The following is a 21,889-nucleotide window of genomic DNA, read 5'->3' as shown; positions in this document are numbered from 1 at the left end:
CCGGGCTGGGCTGCTTTCCGGCGGGCGCCGAGGGACCGCTTTCCGGCGGCGCCGGGCGAGTTGCGGGAATAGAGTCTGAGGCACGCGAGTCGACTTCCTCGTGCCGGAGTCGATGTCCAAGGAATCCCAGCCCAAAGTGGGGGTGAGCCTGTGGGGGGCCTCCGCCAGTGGCCGGGCCGCGGCAAGCAGTTGCCGCCTCGTCTCACTTCTCCGCTGAGGCGTCGCGCGGCCGGGCAGCGGATCCAGGCCTCAGCCGGCGCCCAGGGCCTCCGGGGCCATCCCGGGCTCAGCATGCCCGGGGTGAAGCTGACCACCCAGGCCTACTGCAAGATGGTGCTTCATGGAGCCAAGTACCCGCACTGCGCCGTCAATGGACTGCTGGTGGCTGAGAAGCAGAAGCCGCGCAAGGAGCACCTGCCCCTGGGCGGCCCGGGCGCCCACCACACCCTCTTCGTGGACTGTATTCCCTTGTTCCATGGCACCCTGGCCCTCGCCCCAATGCTGGAGGTGGCGCTCACCCTGGTAAGCGTGGGAACGGCTCCTGGCCGCCCCTCGGAGATTGCCACGCAGTCCCTGCTGGAGGCTGACAGGCGTCCCGCGGGATCTGGAACCCTCCCTCTGAGGTCGCCGTGACGGTGAAGGCGATGACCCGCGAGAGCGCGGAGGTCTTTGCCCGGCACTTAGGAACTGCCCCGCAGATGGCAGCTGGTAGTAGCAGTGGCCCAAGGAGCCACCCCAACCGTCGTGGGTGTTTTTAAAGGCGCTTTAGGCAACGAATAACCCATTAACTTCCTCAAAACAGTAGCCTTTAGCTGTTGTTAACTGGGTAATGGTTCGAAGGCGTTGACATTTGGGATTTGGAGTCGCGGGGAGGTTTGATGCCCTGACGCCTACACGCTGGAGTTTGGTTCGAGCGCACCTTCACCGAGCCGGCTCCCTATCTGACGTAGGGGACAAACGCTGTGGTTCTTTTGATGTTGGTACTCCGGAACCCCACGGTAGAGACACGTTAGAGAGGTGGCGATGGCATCACAGGCACTGCCCCTCCCCCCTTGAGTGTGTGTGAGCAATGTGAAGGTGAATTTATCTCCCCGTTTGTGACATATCTAGTATGCTGCCCTGGTTTTAAGAGCTCAAGACTTTGTAAAATTAAAAAGCTGGAGCAGTGGTACATTCTATCCACCACACTTTTATGTGTCTTCTTACAATGACTGCTTCATTGAAGCACAGTGGAGAAGACCTTGGGCTTCGGATAAACTGGGTGGTAATTGAATTATAGGCAATAGTTTTTGTGGTATTGTGATCAATAAGGGAAAAAAGACCACCTATAAATTCCTGTGAGTTGTTAAAACCTTAGAGAGAAATAAACTAGCCTCAGACCTGCCTCAGTTCCTGAGCTGAAATACTGTGTATTTTTCTTTTAAGTGTAATAAACTATGACTAAAAACATATTTAATTCTTGCAAAAAGTAGTTAAATTTGAGAAGGCATAGATAGAAATCCTATCTCTATACATCCCACCAAGTAAAATAAATCCATTTCACAATTTACCTGATTATGACACCCATGTAAATTGGTAAGCAGGAAGTACCTTTGAGCAAATGGTCCTGGCTCATGCTCACTGGGCATCCCTTTGAGTGCCTATTAAATTGAGTCATTGTGTAAATTTCTTCATATCATCTCTAAGCAGGAGATAGATAAGAAGTAGATGATATTTATAAAAGCAACCATTGTAGCTTCTGAAGAATACTGTTAATACCAAAACATCACTAGGGTATACGTGTGTATATTTTAATACAAGTCTTTTCAACCAGCTGTCTTAATTATTCTGTTATCAAGGGAATTGCAGGCTGCTTGGATGTGTAGTGTATTCACTTGCAGAGAATTAGATTTACCAGTTGCATTAATGCAGGATTACTTATTTCTCCAACAGTACCAGGCCTGTGATGGAGGGATTCAGCTGTATATCAAACACAGTACCTGCTTAGCAATTGAACTTGTGCCAAGCAGACAAGTACAATGCTGAAAAATATGCGTCATATTTGGGGTTAAGAAGAAAGTGGTGAGAGGTCCAAGAGAAAAGTCAGTTAACCAGAGTTAGGAAAAGCAGGCTGCCCATGAAAGAGACATGCAAGTAGTGGCCCAGTGGGCCAGCCATAGTAACGCAGGAAGTAGAGGGAGAACATTCAAGGTAGAGGCACCAGCATGTGCAAAAGGGCCCAGGGTAAAGAGGTGAACAGTGGACAGATAACATTGTAGAGGACCTTGCAGATCACACACAAGAGTTTGGGCACCGTCATGAGGACAGGGAATCCACTGGAGGTGAGTTGCATGGTCAGCCTTTTAGAGTGATGGTTCTAGCCTAAAGCAAAGAGAATGTTGGGGCCCTAGCTGGTTTGGCTCAGTGGATAGAGCATCTGCCTGTGGACTGAGGGTCCCAGGTTCTATTCCAGTCTAGGGCACATGACCAGGTTGCGGGCTCGATCCCCAATAGGGGGCGTGCAGGAGGCAGCTGACCAATGATTCTCTCCCATCATTGATGTTTCTATCTCTCCCTCTCCCATCCTCTCTCAAATCAATAAAAATATATTTAAAAAAGAGAGAGAGAGAGAATGTTGGAGACAGGAGTACATACAAGACTAGAGGCAGAGAGGTGGCCTAAACTGAGTGCAGTGTGGATGCAGAGAAGGATCGGGGAGCCAGGAGGAAAAATTCACAGGACTTGGTGACTAGTCTAATGTGGACATAGAGAAAAGAAAGCAAGGAGGAATCCTCAGTTTCTGAGTTATGCATTGAGAGGACAGTGTTGCCTTTCATTGAAGGAACGTGAAGACAACCTGGTGTTGAAGTTGAATGCGTCTGGAGCTCAAAAGATGGAAGGGCTGGAGACATAGATTGGGGACCAGTAGCTTCTCAATGACTTTTGAAGCTGTAAGAGCAGGTCATGTTGGCCAGGACCATGTGTAGAATGAGGAGAGCTCTGAACAGAAGCCTGAGGAACTATAGCTTTTTCAGGGTGATTTAGTAGCCAGAGGGGTAGGAGGAAAAGGAGTATTGCTTTAAATTCATATACAATCCTGTCAGAAATACATAGATAAAGACAGACTTGAACTTCACTGGGAATTAGTATTTAAAAATATTACAAAGTTAAAGTGTTATGTTCCTACTAGAGGCCTGGAACACGAAATTCGTGCACAGGTATGGTCCCTAGGCCTGGCCTGCAATCAGGGCCATCTTCCCCAGCTGCCCACAGCTGGCCCCACCACCCACCCCCGGTTCCCCATTTGCCATCAGGTGATCGGTGCCTGATGGCCAGGGGGAAGGAACCAAGAGGTGGTCAGTGCACCTCATAGTGACTGGTCCAACGGTCATTCTGGTCATCCTGCCATTAGGGTCAATTTGCATATTACCCTTTTATTATATAGGATGACAAGATATGAGTGCAACACTTGAGAGAATGAAATATGTATACTAACTATAAACAACTTCATTTGAGTCACTGTTGCATGAATTTTCCCCATGGAGCAGGGCTGCTTCCCATACCACTTAGATCAGGAAGATGCCCAGAGGAGATCTTGACTCTTAAGATGGGCCCACTGTTAAGAGGGAAAGAAGTGCTGTTCTAACCTTTCTCACCCTGTGTCATTATACTGCACTCCAGACTCTCAGCACTTCCCCCTTCAATGTTTGAGTCTCCCATCCTGCAAACTTAAGTCCAAACTAGATTCTCCGAAATAACTTCTTTTCAACAGTCAAAACAAACATCCGAAGTTCTGTACTTACCAAGCAGTGGTGGTTTATGCTGGCTTTTCTTATTTACATTGACAAAAACTTTGAATTGTAGCCTCGGTATTTCACAAACATGAAAAAGATGCCAATTAAGTACAAATTAAATAACTTTCAGAGTAAACTCATAAAGGAAAATGTTGCCTTCTGAGTCCATCCAAAAATTTTGTATTACACTTAAGGTATTTAAATTTATATCATTCAGCTTTTGACTTAGCAACTTTGTGACCTGAAGGCAATGAGAAAGATCTCAGTGCAAGGAGCCGTAGTTTATTAGTATATCGGCTGATACACTGATGTAATTTTAATAAAGCACCTAAATCCATGAAACTGTATAAATGAGGCCTTATTCTCGGGGTTGTTGTTTTTTTCTATTTAGGGAATTTCATATTGCAATTATTTTTTATAAGTGGGAAAGGCTGACATGATATATAGCCCATCATAGGGCAACATCAAATTCTTTTGAAAGGCTTTTTATTATAATTTTCCATTTTAAAAAAAATCCTTGCATTTCTGGGTGCTTTTTATTTTTATGCCTGTTATCTTATTTATCTTTATCACCCTTTGACGTGGGTAGTGACAGAATTATATCTGAGCAAAAACCCATAAAATGTTAGTAGGAAAGTTAGCATAGGCCTTCTATTTCTCTAAGCCCTTTTTGTCCTTTTCCCTCTTTGATTTCCTAGTACAGTGGGGCAGCCTTTGATTACATTCTGCTCAGATGACTTTCTTATTTGCCAATTGGCCTGAATTCTTTCTGTTGCTTCCATGTGTGCTTTCTCTGGACTCATTTGCAGGAGCTGCTGTCCTCTGGCCCTTTCCTAATCCCCCTATTTCCTTCTGCCCCTTGTTTACTTCCAGAACATTCATGTGCTAGCTTGGGAGAGGGGGATGTTTACTCTGGGTCTTCCTTTCAGTTCTTCCCCCTGACTTCTCCCTCTGTCCCATCCCATTTACCTCCAGACCTCTTCTTTTATGGAGCCAGCTACTTTCTATTCCATAGAAAACTCAGCATCCCACTTAAGAAAGAGCTTTTCTTCTCAAGGAAAGGAACAACCCCTCTAAGTTTAGCCTCCAAGGCCTGCTTGTTGCCACAACCAACCTCAACTTGTAAGTGGCAAGCCCTCCTCAGAGTGGCCCTTTATCAGTGCCCTGTCTTACCTACATTATGTCTGTTTTATAGTCATGAGAGGTGGGTGACAGTGCTTTGAAAATTGTAACGTGCCTCACGTATGCAAATATTAGCAAGTTTGCTGAGCAAAGCTACTTTGTGCTGTGTCTAATTGGGAATGAATGGTTGAACCCAGTGCCTTTAGTAGTTCTAGTGTCTGGACTGGAATGAACCAAAAATTGCATTGACTAGAGAGGGTATCAGGCTTATGCCAAGGCTAAAGTGTCCTTCTTTCCCTCTGAAAAATAAGAGAAGCTGCATGAATAAATACAGAATTGGGACTCTTATATTCAGAGTCAGTTTTACTAAGTTGACATCAAGTTTCAGGGTGTTATATGAACTTTGAGTTTCATTTTGATTATTCACAAAATGCATGACAGAAGTAGGGAATTATAGCAGCAAGGCAAGGAAAAAGGAAACAACAAGTTCACTGAGATCAGAGGTCAAACCACTTCCCAGCTCTTTTGCCTTACCCTGCCCCACTTGGGAGGAAGCAGGTTGCCCCTACTGAGCAAGTTACTGCTTAAATCCACTAGTATTTTTATTAATGAGCCATTATGTTGGGCTTACTGCAAGATTCTGGAGGCCCTGCTTGCCCCATCCCCACCCCAACCCCTGTCCACACTGTTCATCTTCCACACACTGACTTTTACTTTACGCTCACCTAATATCTGGTACCATTATCAAGACTATCAAAGAAAACTCTTCCCTTCTTATTAAAACCTGTTACCAGGATAGAGTGGCTCAAGTGGTTGAGCATCATCCTGGGCACCGAAAGGTTTGATTCCTGGTCAGGGCACATATCTGGGTTGCAGGTTCAGTCTCTAATCGGGGCACTTATGGAAGGCAATCAGTTAATATTTCTCTCTCTCTCTCCCCCCCCCCCCTCCTTTCCTCTCTCTTAGCATGTCCACAGGTGAGGATTTTAAAAAAGGGGGGAAAAAACTTGTTTACCCTGCCTCTGTGGGCTCTGGTGGCTGACGGAAGGCCTTAGGCCTGCATTTCTCACTTTCGTGTTCTCCATTCCTCAGTTGGTGGCCAGTTGCATCTATATCTGGACAGCTGCATACAGTTAACTTGGTTATTCTTGTTTAAATCATTTAAAAGTTTCTAAAACCAAGCAGAGCTTTGTGACCAGGTTCACTTTTAGGGTGGCCTATTCAGAGAGTTCTACTAGAAGTTCAAGGCCATGACATTATTTTTATGCTGGAATTTGGCTAGGCCCTTGAGGTTCTTTATACAGGAATTTGCCCTTGTCAGCTAAAGTGTAAGTCAAGGTGTGCAGTGTGTTTGCTTGAGGATTCCTGTACCCTTGCCTTCAACCCAGGAAAGGGATCTAATAGCAGCTTAGACTGCGCACTAAAAACTGCTGCTGGGGATAGTCAGGACATCACCAGGAGGAAATAATTATCTTATCCTTATATTAAAAGTAGCTGGTGCGACTCAGTGGATTGAGCATCATCCCATGCACCAAGATGTCACTGATTCGATTCTTGGTCAGGGGCCATGTAGGACGCAGCCAATAGATGGTTCTCTCCCATCAATGTATCTATCTCTCTTTTCTTCTCTCTTCCTATCTCTAAAATCACTTTTAAAATATGTATTTTTTACAAGTAGCTGTGATCAGCCCAAAAATATCCCCCCAAAAATGTCCATATCCTAATCCCTAGAACCCATGAATATGTTACTTGGCAGATGAAGATTACAGGTTTTGAGATGGGGAGATTATCCTGGATTATCTGATGGATTTAGTGTAAGGGTTCTTAAAAGAGGGAAGCAAAAATTCACTCAAAGATGTGATGACAGAAGCAGAGGTCACAGTGATGCAGCCACTAGCTAAGGAATGTGGATGACCTTGAGATGCTAGAAAAGGGTAGCATTCTCCTGAAGAGCCATTGTAGACTTCTGACCTATAAAATAATAAGTCTGTGCCGTGTTAATCCTCTAAGCTTGTATAACTTGTTACAAGAGCAATAGGAAACTAAGACAGTAGCCAAACTTGGGACACGTCACTAGTTCTTACTCGGCATATAAGGACAAACCCATACCAGAGGGCAGGGAGAGGGACACCAAAGTGGGCAGAGATAAAGGTCACTTTGAGTGAGGACACACTCAAGAGGGTGGTCTTTGATTAGAAACAAAGGCTGGGAAGGCTACATTAAAGGGGTGACTAATCTAATGGGTCTGAGTGCAGGGAAGGGGGTCAGGTGCCACATTTTAATCCTAGACTATACCCTTTGGTGCTACATAGAGGTGTGTGTGTATGTGTGTGTGTGTGTGTTAAGGAAAGGCATTGCTGCTATAAACAGCAATGGAAAGTTTCTAGAAGCCATTTCTTTAAGGGGTGAAAGAACAAAATACTATATAGATAATTTTGGAGTCATTTGCAGCAAAGTTACAGTGAAAGAGCCATTATAAATATTTTGGAGACACAGCCCTAATCTTTTGGGTGGATGGCCAAAATATCTAATTGGTTCAATAAGCCTTGGTTTTGACCCAATATGGTAATTCATGAGCTCTTAGGAGGCCAGAATTATTCTAATCCTCCTGTAACTGTGTTGTAATGTCTTGAACTGTAACTGTGTTGTAATGTCTGCTTTTAGTCATAAAGGAGACTGAGGTCCAAACCAGAATTCAAGAAAAAGAGCCATAGGGCTATATTAAACAAAAAAATGAAAAAGAAAAGAAAAACATTTTAACCAGTTAATTCACTGTGAAAAAAACAAGGATCAATTTTTGTTCTTGTGCAGACTGAGAATAGAATTTATTGCAGTGTATTATTAAAATTCCATTATGGCAAAACAGGATGACCTTTTGTTTTTAATAATAGCATTAGACCTGCAGGAAGCTAAATCTGATGAGAGAAGAGTGGCATTAAAAACGGACAAAATAACTTTCAAAGTCAGCCACCATGTTCCCATTTAAAAGCATGCCACATGGAATTGAGTGTGTATGCACCCGCACGGGGGCATTCCTGCCTGCATCTGCCCACCTGTGCGTGTGTACCTGTTTACCCCACATTCCAGTATGAAGGGTTTTTCATGGTATGTTGCTAGGAATACTGAAGTAGAGTACAAAAAGGCTTGGTTTCAAAAGAGACTTAGATGCCCTACTGGGTTACGCAAACTTAGAAATTCTGAGCGTTAGGTTGCTTATCTGTGAATGATTGATTTAAATGACCTTAAGTATTTTTCATGCCCCAGAATGCCTCAGTTCCTTATATTGTAAGAGAAGGTGGGTAAAGATGGTCTCCTCTACCCCACCTCCTCACAGCACCTCACCTGTTTAATATGTCTCAACATTGGGGCCTTCTGAAGGGACTTGGTGGGAAGGTCATTCCTCATGTCTAGCCCCACCCCTTCTGGCCATTAATGGGAAGACATACCACTTCAATGAGAGTGAGGGGCCCATGCTCTTCTGTGCTCTCTCTGGCCTGTGGAAAGCAGGTTGGAATGACCTTTTTTTCTGTGAACACCCATTTCATTTATTGTAGCCCTTCTAGGGAGAAGGATACAGGTTTATATGGTGTCTTGTCTCAGCATTTGGAAGGGAGAGGTCTCCTGTGTTTATTAAGACTTGATACTTAAGGGAAAATTATTTATCTTTTCTTCCCAATTTTTGTTCCTCTTTCAGATTGATTCATGGTGCAAAGATAATAGCTATGTGATTGCTGGTTATTATCAAGCTAATGAACGAGTAAAGGATGCCAGGTATGTTCATGCAAAAATTCTTTGTGATCTGAAAGAATGATCATGTGACAGACAAAGACATCTCTGATGTGCTTTTTGATCTTCCTCTATAGGCTTGAGATGCGAAATCTGTGAAAACAAAACCCTTCCCTGCCCTCTGTGCTTATTTATAGTATTTGAGGGGAACTGTGGGGTGGATAATTCTAAACAACAGAAAGTCTAAACATTTATATTAACTTTGGGTTTCTGTTTTGTATCTTCTTTATTTTGCTTGAAGAAAATTCATGCAATGAAAGCAATGGTCATGGACCTCCAATCGCTGTCCCCACCCAGCTCTGCCTTGCTTCCCATTCCCAAACTAGGAGTGATGTAGGACAGAGCATTAGGAAAGAATACCACTCTCTTTTGGGATAAATAAAAACTTGTCGATTTGGTGCTCTAAGGTGATGAAAATATGGTGTGTGCTGCTTTCTTCGTATTGGCTCCTAGGAGCAAAACAGAGAACTCTGCTTTATTTTTTGCCTTGGGATCAATCCCAACAGAGAAACAGATGACACACTAAAATTAGGATAATTTGAGGGCTTAATAAGCAGATTATTTCCAAAGGTGTGGGAGGTATGTAAGAGACCTCATAAGAGAATAGTGTAGTAACTGAAAGCTGGTGACAAAAGCCAATACCATTCCTGGGCCTGATAGGACAGGGAGGAAAGTTGAGTAAATAAGTCCATTTCGGGAAGGAATTAAGATGTACAAATTTCCAGTTATATAAACAGTCACAGGGATGTAAAGTACAGCATAGATAATGTAAGTCCACACTATTAGAATAAGTACTAGAGGCACAGCACACAAATGGTGCACAAGTGGGGTCCCTCGGCCTGGTGATCAGGGCCAGCCGGCCAGGGGGAGGGACCGCGGGAGGTTGGCCAGCTGCAGGAGCTTGGCTATGGGAGCACACTGACCACCAGGGGGCAGCTCCTGGGTTGAGCGTCTGCCCCCTGGTGGTCAGTACGCGTCATAGGGACTGGTTGTTCGGTCGCTTAGGCTTTTAAATATATAGATGTGTAGTGTCAGCTGAGTACTTGACTTATGGGTTGATCACTTCATAAGTTACATAAATGCCCAATCACAATGTTGTACACCTGAATCTAATATAATATTATATGTCAACTAGAGGCCCAGTGCACGGATTTGTGCACCAGTGGGGTCCCTCGGCCTGGCCTGCTTCCTCTCACAATCCGGGACCCCTCAGGGGATGTTGGAGAGCCAGTTGCAGCCCGATCCCCACAGGCCCGATCCAGACAGGTGGGAACCTGATCCTGTGCGTTGAGCGTCTGTCCCCTGGTGCATCATAGTGACGGGTCAACTGGTCATTTGGTCGTTCTGTCTCTTAGGCTTTTATATAGAGAGATGGTAATAGAAAAAAACTTAAGAAAAATAAGTCTGTTCGGCCAGTGTTGCCAAGTGGTTAGAGCATCAGCCTGCACACCAAAATGTCTCAGGTTCATTCCTAATCAAGGACACATACCTGGGTTGCAGGTTCCACCCCCAGCCCTGGTTGGGAGGCAAATCAATATGTCTCACATCAATCTCTCTCTCTCTCTCTCTCTCTCTCTCTCTCTCTCTCTTTCTCTCTTTCTCTCTTTCTCTCTTTCTCTCTCTCCCCCTCCGCACCCCTCTCCCCCCCCCCACACACACACACACACTTACTCGATCCCTTCCACCGCTCTCTAAAAATCAATGGAAAAAAATATTCTTACTGAAGATTAACAAAACAACAAAGAGGTCACCGATTCAATTCCCAGTCAGGGCACATGCCCGGGTCGTGGGCTTGATCCTCCATAGGGGGTTGCAGGAGGCAGCCGATCATTGTTTTCCTCTCACATCAATGTTTCTAATATATCCTTCTCCCTTCTACTCTCTCTAAAATTAATAAATCACTTTAAAAAAAAAAAAAGGAAGGAAGGTAAAAGAAGTCATCCTCAAGAAGAACAATGCCCTTTGTTTGAAGGACATGGCCAGCAGCCAGCCTGAGGTGTCCTCACCAGAAGAAGCCCAAAGGAGTCATGCCCTGACACACACACACACACACACACGCACACGCACACACACACACACACCACCCCCCTGAGTTCCTCCAGCAGGAGCCTGGCCACATGGGAAGCCAGGAGCACAGTATATAATGGGAGGCACTGACATACTGTCCTCACAGTGACTGATTACAATGTCCAGGCAGTTAGGAGATGCAATGAAGGATCTTAGACCTAAACTCCTGGAATTATGTCCACTTGACCAGGATAGACGAGAGGTTGGACTCAATAGCATTTTTGGAAATAATATAAAAAGCTGGTGACCAATATTTCTATCACTGATGAGATACAAATGCACTGCAGAGACTTAAACCCTCTTATCCTTGGAGGACCGAGTCCAGTAGGGATTCTGAGGGAGTCAGAGTAACAAGGGAAACTCTAGGCTCAAAACAACTATTGAAGCCTCCCCTGGGATGACAGCACATAGGCACTCTCTGAGCCCAAGAGCACCACTCTTTCTCCTCAGTTGCATCTCTTACTAACTTCACTCCTTCTAGAACCTCTTCTCCATTTTATTCTATCCACCTTCCATGTATTGATGACTCAGTGCATTCCCATCTCTGATCTAAAGCCTATTCATGGGGCCATGTCGGGCTTAGTCTTTGACTTGGCACGGAGTGCCTGCCCTGAGCAGCCAAGCTCTGTGATGAGCAAAGCTAAAGACTCTTTGCCCTTGCCTGCAGGTTGCTGGGTTGAACATGAAAGATATTGCCAACACAGGACTAACACAAAACAATAGGCCGATTGCCATGAGGGTGGTGCAGAGGGCTGTAATAGCCAGAGCAGGGAGAAATTGCATCTGTTGGTATGACCATAGAAGCCCACAGGAAAGGGAGTCATTTGAACGGGGCACTCAAGAGTGGACAGCATCTTGTCAAGTTAGGGACCGTGAGGGGACAGCATTCCAAGAGGGGACAACATGATGAAGACATCAGCTGGAAAAGGGGGCAGGGACATGGGGTGCACACACAGAGGAAATGGTAGCAAGGGAGTCTGGAAAGGTAGGGTGAGGCCATACTCAGAGCTTTAAGATATTTTGAACTTTATCGTATAAGCAGTAGAGAGCTGTCCTTGAAAGGAGGGTTTTCCTGAACCAAACAGTTTTTTCCCACAGCTATTCTATTTTTCATATATAATATATTTTTATTTATTTCAGAGAGGGAGGGAGAGAGAGAAACACCAATGATGAGAGAGAACCATTAATTGGCTGTCTCCTGCACGTCCCCCACTGGGGATCGAGCCCACAACCTGGGCATGTGCCCTTGACTGGAATTGAACCTGGTACCCTTCAGTCCACAGGCAGGCACTCTATCCACAGAGCCAAACCGGCTAGGGCAACCCACAGCTATTCTTGAAGAAAGGAGAGGAGGCTAGTCAAGAGGTAAGGGCACTTGGCTTGTCAGGTGACTGTAGATGCCTCCCCTTCCTTTATTCCCCATGCCTGCCCCCAAATCCATGCCTTATGTGATCATCCCTAGTGTGCCTGCACAGGGTCTCTCATCCACATGCCTCCTTTGGCTCATGGCCTCTCCATCTTCCTGCCTCTATTCAGACCTCAGACCTTATTTTTTAGCCCAACCCAGTAATATCTTACTCAGGCACCATTTTCATGCTGTTTTGTACCTGGTTCCTTCACTTGCTCTGCTCAGGAGGTTTTGCATTCCCCCATTGATGTTGATGTTTAAGTACCTACCAACCAGCCATTTCTCAGATGCACAGAGAAAATTAAACATTAGCGGGGGAGGGAGTGCAGAAGTGTGCCCAGTAACTCTTTAGTTCTTTCTGGTGAGTCTTCTCTGCTTCAGGATTTCATCCATCCCTCCCACATGCTGGTATTGTGTTAGGAGTTAACCTGGAGTCCCTAACTCTGTACCCAGCCTGGGGCTTTACTGGCATTGTCCTATGTAATCCTCACAAGGATGCTCAGGTGAAGAAACTCCAGCCAGAGACAGTCCCTGCACAAAGGCCACATGCTTGGAAGCTTAGGAGCTGAGATATACCAACTTCCTTCTTCAGCACTGTTTGCATCTACCTGAAAATCTTTCCTTCTCTCTTCAGCCAGACCTAGCTAAAAATGTGCTCTTCTTTTAGAAATGTCAGCTGATTAACTGTCTCTCAGAATAAGCTTTGGAGCCAGGGGACTTGGGTTCAAATTCTAAGTGACTTACTGATTCACCTCCTTGACCTTGGTGGTCCTATCTGTAAATGGAGCTAAAAGCTTGTACCTCAGTGAGTGCTTGTAAGGATAGTGAAGGAACAAGCAGCATTTTAGTTTTGTGCTTGGTTCAAAGTTGGAGCTGGCACTATTATTAGCCCTATGATTACTTTTATCAAAAAAGGATCATTCAATGTTTTATTATTTAAAAAAGGAAATGTAAGGTGTTTGTAACTGTTTAGTCATTTCCTAAACTTGAGGTTTTTTTCATTGTCTCATTATATCATGTCACTAGAGGCCTGTTCATGCACGGTAGGGCTGGCAATCAGGGCTGATCTGCGGGGCAATTTGCAAGGTGATCCAGGGGGGCCCCCCCGCTAGCACCCGCCTTGGCTGGCCTGGGGCCTGCAGGCTGGGGGCAGCTCCTGCATTGAGCATCTGCCCCCTGATGGTCAGTGCCTGTCATAGTACCAGTCGTTCTGCCATTTAGTCAATTTGCATATTATTATATAGGATAATTACTGGTGTTTTGTTTCAAAATCAGCATTTCATGTGTAAATTTCAGTACCGGGCACTGTGCCCTGGCCTAAGGTAGATAGATACTCAGTAAAAAGCTTTTCGATACAAAATGTAAAAATGTAAGATTTCAGTTAGGAGTAAATGCCTAGCTCTGTGTAGTTGGAAAGGGGCTTAGCAAAGTGGTCCCAGTCTCCAGGGTTCCTGCAGTTTGATGTGGCAGCTCTTTCTTCACAGGAACAGGAGTTGATATGATCTGGTTAAACTTCTTTCAAATGAATAAATTTTAATTTTGAGTTCGTGGTAAAATGACCATTTCTTGACTCTCGTTCCCAATAAAAATCACCAACTACCACGATAATCATAAATGTTAGGATAATAGTTTTGTAAGTTTCTTCATGGCACATGCTTACAAGTCCCTAGAGGATCATGCACTTAACAAATGCCAACTTCTTTTCCCTTTGCACGTGAGGTGTGAGTCAGGACTGGTAACGATGCAGAGCAGTCACGTTTGGTGGATGGATAAGCAGCCCTGTTCCTGCTCCTACCGTTTCCCATCTGAGCTGTGGGAACTTGGCACTTGTGTACAGTGAAGCACTGCCTTTACTTTGGGAGCTTTCTGTGCTGCCCTGAGAGACAAGAATCTCTAAGCTCCTTTCTCAGATTGTTTTTTTTTTTATTGTTTTTTTGAGGATTTTTTTTTTCATTTTTCTTAACATAATAATGCAGATTTATAATCAGCATATCACTATAAATTCCCAGTTTTGAAAGTGAAAATAGAATAAGATATTATAAAACACGATTCTGCTTTTTTCAGTTTAATCACAAGGAAAGGATTGTAATTGTATAGTGTGTTTTATTTTGTTTTTTGTTTTTAATCCTCACCAGAGGATATTTTTTTCCATTGATTTGTAGAGAGTGGAAGGGAGGAAGGAGGAGAGGGAGAGGGTGAGAGAAAGAGACAGAGAGAGAAAAAAAAAAAACATCAATGTGAGCAAGACACATCGATTGGTTGTCTCCCGCACACACCCGACCAGGGCTGAGGATCAAACCTGCAACCCAGATACCTGTCCTTAACCAGGAATCGAACCCAAGACCCTTCGGGTGTGGTGTTCCTCCAACACTGAGCAACAACGGCCAGGGCATATAATGTGTTTTTTTAAATAAATTAAAAATAATCAATGTATTTTTATGGTCATTAAAATTCAGGATGTCCCAAAAATATATATACACTTTTAATAATTATTCATTCCAATGGGTTAAGTCATAAAAGAAAAAGACATCAATTGAACTATTAGCTGTTAAGTGTGTATACATTTTTGGGGAACACCCTGGATATAGCTCAGTATCTGCTTCAAAAAGCTGAGATTCTGCCGAAACCGGTTTGGCTCAGTGGATAGAGTGTCGGCCTGCGGACTCAAGGGTCCCAGGTTCGATTCCGGTCAAGGGCATGTACCTTGGTTGCGGACACATCCCCAGTAGGCGGTGTGCAGGAGGCGGCTGATCGATGTTTCTCTCTCGTCGATGATTCTGGCTCTCTATCCCTCTCTCTTCCTCTCTGTAAAAAATCAATAAAATATATTAAAAAAAAAAAAAAAGCTGAGATTCTTATTGTGTGGAGAAAATAAGATGCAAAAACAACTGCACACCAAGGATTACATGTCAAAGCCTTTAGAAGTAAACAGTGTTTAGAGAAGGGACAAATAGATCTCATATGGGGCAACTTGGCAAGACCTCCCAGCAAGGGTGGCATTTTCTAGGCATTAAAGATGGGAAAGAATTCAACAAGCAAAGATTGGTATGAGAGGGCATTCCAAACGGACCACTGTGGTGAGGGAGGTGATACATAGACAGTTTTACTTAATATGTAAATAAATAAGTCATTTACTGAAATTAAAGACACACAGAGCTTTGTTCCTTGGGTAGGAAAGGTAGCTAGGTCCATGATGAGAAAGGCCTGGACTTGCCAGGCTGAAAACGGTAGGCTTTTATCTTACAAGCAGAGGTGGGGAGCAAGGAAGTTTCGTTTTAGGAAAATTGACCTAAAGAGAGTTTTCAGAATGTATCAGATAAGAAGAGCCTAGAAATATAGACCAGTTAGGAAGCAATTTTAAAAACCCATGGCTAGCCCTGGCCGGTTTGGCTCGGTGAATAGAGTGTCGGCCTGCGGACTGAAGGGTCCCGGGTTCAATTCCAGTCAAGGGCACATGCCTGGGGTTTGGGCTCGATTCCCAGTAGGGGGCATGCAGGAGGCAGCCAATCAATAATTCTCTCTCATTGATGTTTCTATCTCTCCCTCTCCCTTCCTCTCTGAAATCAATAAAAATATTTTTAAAAAAAAAACATGGCTAGATACCCTGAACAAAATGGATGATGGAAAATGAAGGGGACAGAGGCAAGGAAAAAATCTATAGTGCCTGTTGAGTGAGTGAAGAAAAGTGAATCCATGAAAGTAGAAAAAGTCCAGCCCAGCTAGGAGGCTTTGGAAGGGTGGCAATTGTTTGGTAGGTTTCAAGGGTACTGGCCCGCAGATGTAAGGGAGTAGAACCAGATTGCACAGTTGTATGAGAAAATGGAGCAAGAGGGACAAGATTATCAACTTACCAAAGAAGCTTAAGAAATGTGGAGTCATTGATCAGATGCCTCCCGAGCCCCACATGGGGGATCGAGCCTGCAACCCAGGCATGTGCCCTGACTGGGAATCAAACCGTGACTCGCGAGCCACATGCGGCTCTTTGGCCCCTTGAGTGTGGCTCTTCCACAAAATACCACGTGCGGGCGCGCACGTACAGTGCGATTGAAACTTCGTGGCCCATGCGCAGAAGTCGGTTTTCGGCATGGGTGAGTCTATTTTGAAGAAGTGGTTCTAACGCTGAGCCACACTCAAGGGGCCAAAGAGCCGCATGTGGCTCGCGGTTTGCCGACCACTTTCATAGGTCAATGTTCAACCACTGAGTTGCTGGGCTGGGCCAGGCCAGCCCTGCTGGCACTCGCCCTGTACTGCAAGTGCGGAGGCTCTGCTCGCCCAACCACCTCCTCCTGGCCAACATCAGCCTCGGTGACCTGCTGCGGTCCCTCTTTGGGGCCCACTTCTCCTTCATGTCCTGTCTGCGTGTCCTGCCTGTGGAGTGGCTGGGTCTGGGGCAGCGCGAGCTGTGCGTGGGACGGGTTCAGCAGCAGCCTCTTGGGAAACCATTTCTGATGACTGTGTGGTGATTTATTCAAAGACATCTTGTTCCTACTGTAACATGGCAAAGAAGCTTTTTCACGACATGAAGGTGAACTACAAAGCGGAATTGACATGCTTGAATATGGACGCCAGTTTCAGGACACGCTTGATAAGATGATTGGCGAGAGCACCGTGCCAAGAATATTTGCCAATGGGACTTTTATTGGAGGTGCCACCAACACCCACAGGCTTCACCAAGAAGGGAAATTGCTTCCACTGGTTCATCAGTGTTATTTTTAAAAAAAAAAAGCAACAAGCATTTTGGCGATAGTGTTTGAGGATGCCTCAATATATGAACAATCTTCTTAAAAACGTTAAAATAATGAACAATAAATTGCTGTGGAAACCTCATCTTTCTGCTTGCCATTTTTTGAGCAAAAGAGATGGTGTTTAAAACTGGAGGATAGGAGTTGTGTCCAACGAAAAGGAAAGGATGTGTTTTATTGGGAATTTATATATATGAATTTTACAAATTTGGTGTTCTTTATTATGTATACTGTTCAGAAGGAGTTAACTCCTTACCTTTACAGGGTTTAGTGATGAGGGTTGATGTGTAATTTCTCTTTAAAATGTAAGGACCGGCTGGGGTTAGGGGCCGCAGGCGGTTGGCTGCCACACACACACACACACACACACACACACCTCTCCCCACCCCACCCCCCCCTCCACCCCCCGTCGAACTCCAGGTCAAGGGAACAATTTGCATATTAGCCTTTTATTATATAGGAGGATTGGTAGGATGGAATGAAACTTATTCCAGAAAAACAAAATCACTTATTTAAGGACTTAGTGGTTCCAAAGAACAGAACTGTACCTATGGGCAGTGTGAAAAAAGAGAGAGCAGGCCCAAAATGGAGTTGTGTGTGCTAAGCCCACATCACCAACCGAGACCTAAGACCTAAACTAACTGCACCTTCTGCCCCTCCCAGGAATGCAAAGGTAGCCAGTCAGTCTGGAATCTCCTCGTCAGCACATGGGGAGGTCTACCCTAGAGACCCCTGCTCCCCTAACTTTCCACTATAAGCTTCCTTTCTCACCCCTTCTGCCCATAAAAGCCTTTCATTTTGTGCAGCTCTTCAACAGAAATGAGGAGGAAAATGTCAGCCTCATGTGAAACAATTCAGAAACGTGCTTGAGTTACTATTCGTGCCTAAGAAGCATTTTCCTAGATGATCCCACAGTCATAGGAATCGATGACCAGATGCTGGGAAAAGAGAAGCTACCCAGAGAGAGGAAAATGGATTTTAAGAGAAATGGGTTGCTTCTGCCTTGGGGTCAACATGGACAAGGGACCTTGGGACAGTCCTGCAGAAGACAGCTGGCGGCAATTTGGGCTCCCTACATGGATTTATTAAATTGCCATTGGGGGACCCTGATGAAGCAAGAATTGGGACTGTTTCATTCTCACGTGATAAGTTTTAACACTGGAATGCAAATGAAGGGAACCAAATTTTTGCCACGGTGAAGCTGCTTTTGGGATATTAATTTTAAGCTGCTTATTAAGAAACTAAAGACTCAGAACTTTTCAACTTTTTCCCCCCTTTCCTGCCCAAGAGATTCAGAAAGACCTGCTTCAGGAAGATCTTAGGATCTCACCTTCGCCTAATCCGAATTAAGTGTGGAAGTAGAACAGGGCTTCAGGCAGGTGCCTGTTAGCCAGATACCCCAGGTCCCACTGTTTCTGAGTCGCCCAGTGGGTATTTTCCTGACACGTGTGTGCAGCTCTTCCTCAACTCGTGGAAACCCCCCATCCTCACTTCTGAAACCTAATACGCCATTCTTTGTCCAAATGTCTGACGTATACAACGAATGGTGCCTGTTTGGGGGGAGTTCTCATGCCTATGTGAATTTCCCATGTGCAGGTATTAAACTTTGATGTTCTCCTGTGGGGGGGTGGGGGGAGAAAGAAATGTGGTCAAGCCCTGGGTGGTGTGCTCAGTGGTTAGGGTGTTGGCCTATGCACTGAAGGGTTGCAGGTTCCATTCCTGGTCAAGGGCATGTACCTGGGTTGCAGGTTTGATCCTCAGGCGTCATATCCATGTTTCTCACTCTCTCTCTCTAAAAATCCTTCCCTCCCCCCTTCCACTCTAAAAATCAATGGGGAAAAAATATCCTCTGGTGAGAATTAACAAAAAATTTTAAAAATAGAAATGTGGTTGAAAGGGAGGAGAGAGTTTAGACAGTAGCTAGAGGGAACCAGTTAAATATTTTTTATCCTAAATAGAAAAGACTTATTCAGATTTGACAGCAGAGCTGTCAGTTAACAGAGAACATATATGTAAATTTTTTAAGTAAGTTTTTATTGATTTTATAGAGAGGGGTAGGGAGAGGGATAGAGAGAGAGAAACATCCATGAGAGAAATATCGATCAACTGCCTCCTACACGCCCTCTACCAGAGATGGTGTCCACTACAGACCGGGAATTGAACCGGTGACCTCTTGGCTTATGGGTTGATGCTCAACCACTGAGCCACCCTGGCTGGGCAACAGAGAGAATATAAATAAGGCCTGGAGGAGGAGGTCAGAATGGATAGGCCCATGGGTGGGAAGAGGCCTCTTCCTAAAATGGGATAGAAAAATAACTTTGTGTATGGGGGTAACCAAGGATGATGTGGGAGCCACTCTGTAATTCGTTTTATTGACTTAAGGTAGAAAGTTGTCATTTATCAAGGTTGGGATGGGACAGGGCCATACCAGCAATTCAAAGGTGACAAGCAGTTGGAATAGCTTGGGAATTTTAGAGATTTTCTTTAAAAGAAAAGGCAAGCAACTCAATTGCCAGCAGGTAAGAGGTGGACATAGTCACTTTTGGAGCTTGCAGATGGAAAAGGTGGGCCCAGGAAGCTTCCAGCCTGGAGCTTGCTTGACACTAGCCTGGAGCGTTCAGCAGCAGTTCATCTAAGTGTCTTGGGTAGCGCTCTCCGCTGGGTTCCAGGGAGCCTTTCTGTTTAGAAGATGCCTTCTCAGGATCCCCTTCACAAGGGCTTCCTGGTGGGATAGGACAGAACCTGCTTTGCTCTGGGCTCCCATTGCCTTTACAGCATTCCCTGTGCTTGGCACAAGTCATTGCAGCTGGACCGCTGGTCTTTTATCATCGCTTGTTAACTATGCTATAGGTAGACAGTGTTGAGTGGTATTAACCAGAATGTGGTAAACTTACTGGTTCTTCCTTTGCAGTCCAAACCAGGTTGCGGAGAAGGTGGCCTCCAGAATTGCCGAGGGCTTCAGCGATACAGCTCTCATCATGGTAAGTCACTTCATTGCCTGTTGTGTTTTCTATTTATAGGTGGCTACTGAGCATTTCCTTGCTAACCTAGAGCTTTTTTGGATAAGCAGTCTTTCTTTCTGCAGATACTTCAGACCATTGCCACCTTTTTTGCAGTCGCAGCAAACAAGTCTCCAGAAGAGGGGACTCATTTCTCAAAGTGGGACCCCCATGCCTGCAGTATCAGCACCAGCTGGGAACTTGTTAGAAATGCAGATTCTTGGGTCCCAGCAGTCTGTGTTGTAATATGCTTCCAGTTGATTCTGATGCACCCTCAAGTGTGAGAACAATTCAATTAGAATAGCCAGCATAGCCTATAGGGAAAGAAGGAAGGAAGGAGTCAGATAGGTAGCTAACAGAGCCTTTTTAAATAATCTCAATTTAGATCATTCTAACAGGGAGGGAAGAATAAATGTTTAAAAGCTCTACTTTTGTGAGAAAACAATGAAATGGTATTTTTCATGAATAGCACACAGTTTACCTTAGGCCACACTGTGGTACGATTCCACACATCATATTTGCAGTGTTTGCACACTGCAAGGCAGGGTTTCTGCTTGTGGGCCACGAGGAGGGCTAAGGACTTCCAGAAAGGTGCTGGCCCTTGACTTTTTGTTACCTCTGTTCACAACTGTCCTTTGTCTTGTGTGCAGGTAGACAACACTAAGTTTACGATGGACTGCGTGGTACCTACGATCCATGTGTACGAACACCATGAAAACAAATGGCGGTGCAGAGACCCACACTAGTGAGTGCTGTGTCCTCAGGATGACCTATGTGCAGAGTATGCTGGGGCCTGTTCTAGCTACCCAGATCCACCGAAAAGCGGGTCCCAACCTCCTGTGTTTTTTCAGTTAGCTTATTCTCCAGAGGAGCGCCCAGCCCTCATACGGAAATCGTGTGTGTTCCTCTGCTCCTGGGGGACTGAGGCCAATAGGGCTTCAGAGGTGTAGAGAGAATCTGAGTGTTACTCAGGGTCTTCCCACCCCAAACCTCAGGGCACCTCTCCATAAACCAAACCCTCTTTCCAGGCGTGTGGTTTGGTTTACTGGTAATCACTCAGAAAGCATCAGTCATCCACCACCAGCTTTGTCAGCATATCATTTGGAGGGTGTCTTATTTTAACCACGTTTTATATTGTTGATATGTACAGTTACATGTTTCCTAGTACTCATTATTGTCTTCTTTATACCACTCTGTATATGGCTGGTTTTTTGTTTACTCTCTTGAAAAGCCAGATTTTTTTTTTTTTTTTTCATTAAGAGATTGATTTCTCCTGTTTCACCTCGTAGTGATTACTGTGAAGACTGGCCAGAGGCCCAGAGGATCTCAGCGTCACTCCTGGATAGCCGGTCCTATGAAACACTCGTCGATTTTGACAACCACCTGGATGACATTCGGAATGACTGGACAAATCCAGAGATCAATAAAGCTGTTCTGCACCTGTGTTAGGGAGGGATTTCAGTGACTAGTCTCTAGGCATTTCCACTAGGCTGAAGAAAAAAAGCTATTTTTAAATGTAAATAAAATATCTCATTGCCTGTGTGGAAAGCTGACAGTTTTCAGAAGTGGCATGTGCCTTGAAAGAGGGCAGACTGTGTCATCAGTCATCTTTTTAATGTAGAGTCTCTAGAAGAGGTACGGACTGTCCAATCTGACCATTCCTGTGGAGTTCTTCCCAGTTGTACGTTGCCATAATCCTCCCAATCAAAGCTGTTTCTGCTTGTCCAAGATTGTTCCTATTAAACAGTTTTAACTAACCTTTTATAATTTGGAGAGGATATTTTTTAAGACTTAAGGACTATCTTTTTAAAAAAAAAAAAAAAAAAAAAGCCCATATCTTATACCTGTATGGGAGTGTTTGTGAGTTTTCATCCAGTTTGAGTCAGTGTCATCCAGTCCTGGGACTGGGCGGGTGCCCAGCCGGTGCCTGAGAACCTGTGTGTTGGTGTTCCGTGTCGGGAGGACAGCACTGCCCCACATGATGTGGAGCTA

At 44.8% G+C, this 21,889-nt stretch overlaps 1 protein-coding gene across 1 annotated transcript; it reads left to right on the top strand.

Annotated features, from left to right (window-relative positions):
* Positions 1 to 142: 142 nt before the first annotated feature.
* EMC8 (ER membrane protein complex subunit 8) lies at positions 143 to 21,654 on the top strand. The gene is made up of 5 exons (XM_079799746.1): positions 143 to 522; positions 8,590 to 8,666; positions 19,810 to 19,879; positions 20,548 to 20,642; positions 21,187 to 21,654. The coding sequence occupies exons 1-5, from the start codon at positions 292 to 294 to the stop codon at positions 21,344 to 21,346; spliced, it is 633 nt and encodes a 210-aa protein (XP_079655872.1). The 5' UTR covers positions 143 to 291; the 3' UTR covers positions 21,347 to 21,654.
* The last annotated feature ends 235 nt before the right edge of the window (positions 21,655 to 21,889 follow it).

Source organism: Cnephaeus nilssonii (assembly GCF_951640355.1).
Source record: "Cnephaeus nilssonii genome assembly, chromosome: 20".
Classification (NCBI taxonomy): domain Eukaryota; kingdom Metazoa; phylum Chordata; class Mammalia; order Chiroptera; family Vespertilionidae; genus Cnephaeus; species Cnephaeus nilssonii.
Note: the sequence above shows the minus strand (reverse complement) of the source record. Positions and strands in the feature narration are given on the sequence as shown.

Excerpts from the sequence above, each read along its gene's own strand:
- EMC8 (XM_079799746.1), top strand. The coding sequence starts at position 292 with ATGCCCGGGGTGAAGCTGACCACCCAGGCCTACTGCAAGATGGTGCTT. Across the intron at positions 8,667-19,809 it reads GAACGAGTAAAGGATGCCAG|TCCAAACCAGGTTGCGGAGA; the intron begins GTATGTTCATGC and ends CTTCCTTTGCAG. Across the intron at positions 20,643-21,186 it reads CGGTGCAGAGACCCACACTA|TGATTACTGTGAAGACTGGC; the intron begins GTGAGTGCTGTG and ends TTCACCTCGTAG.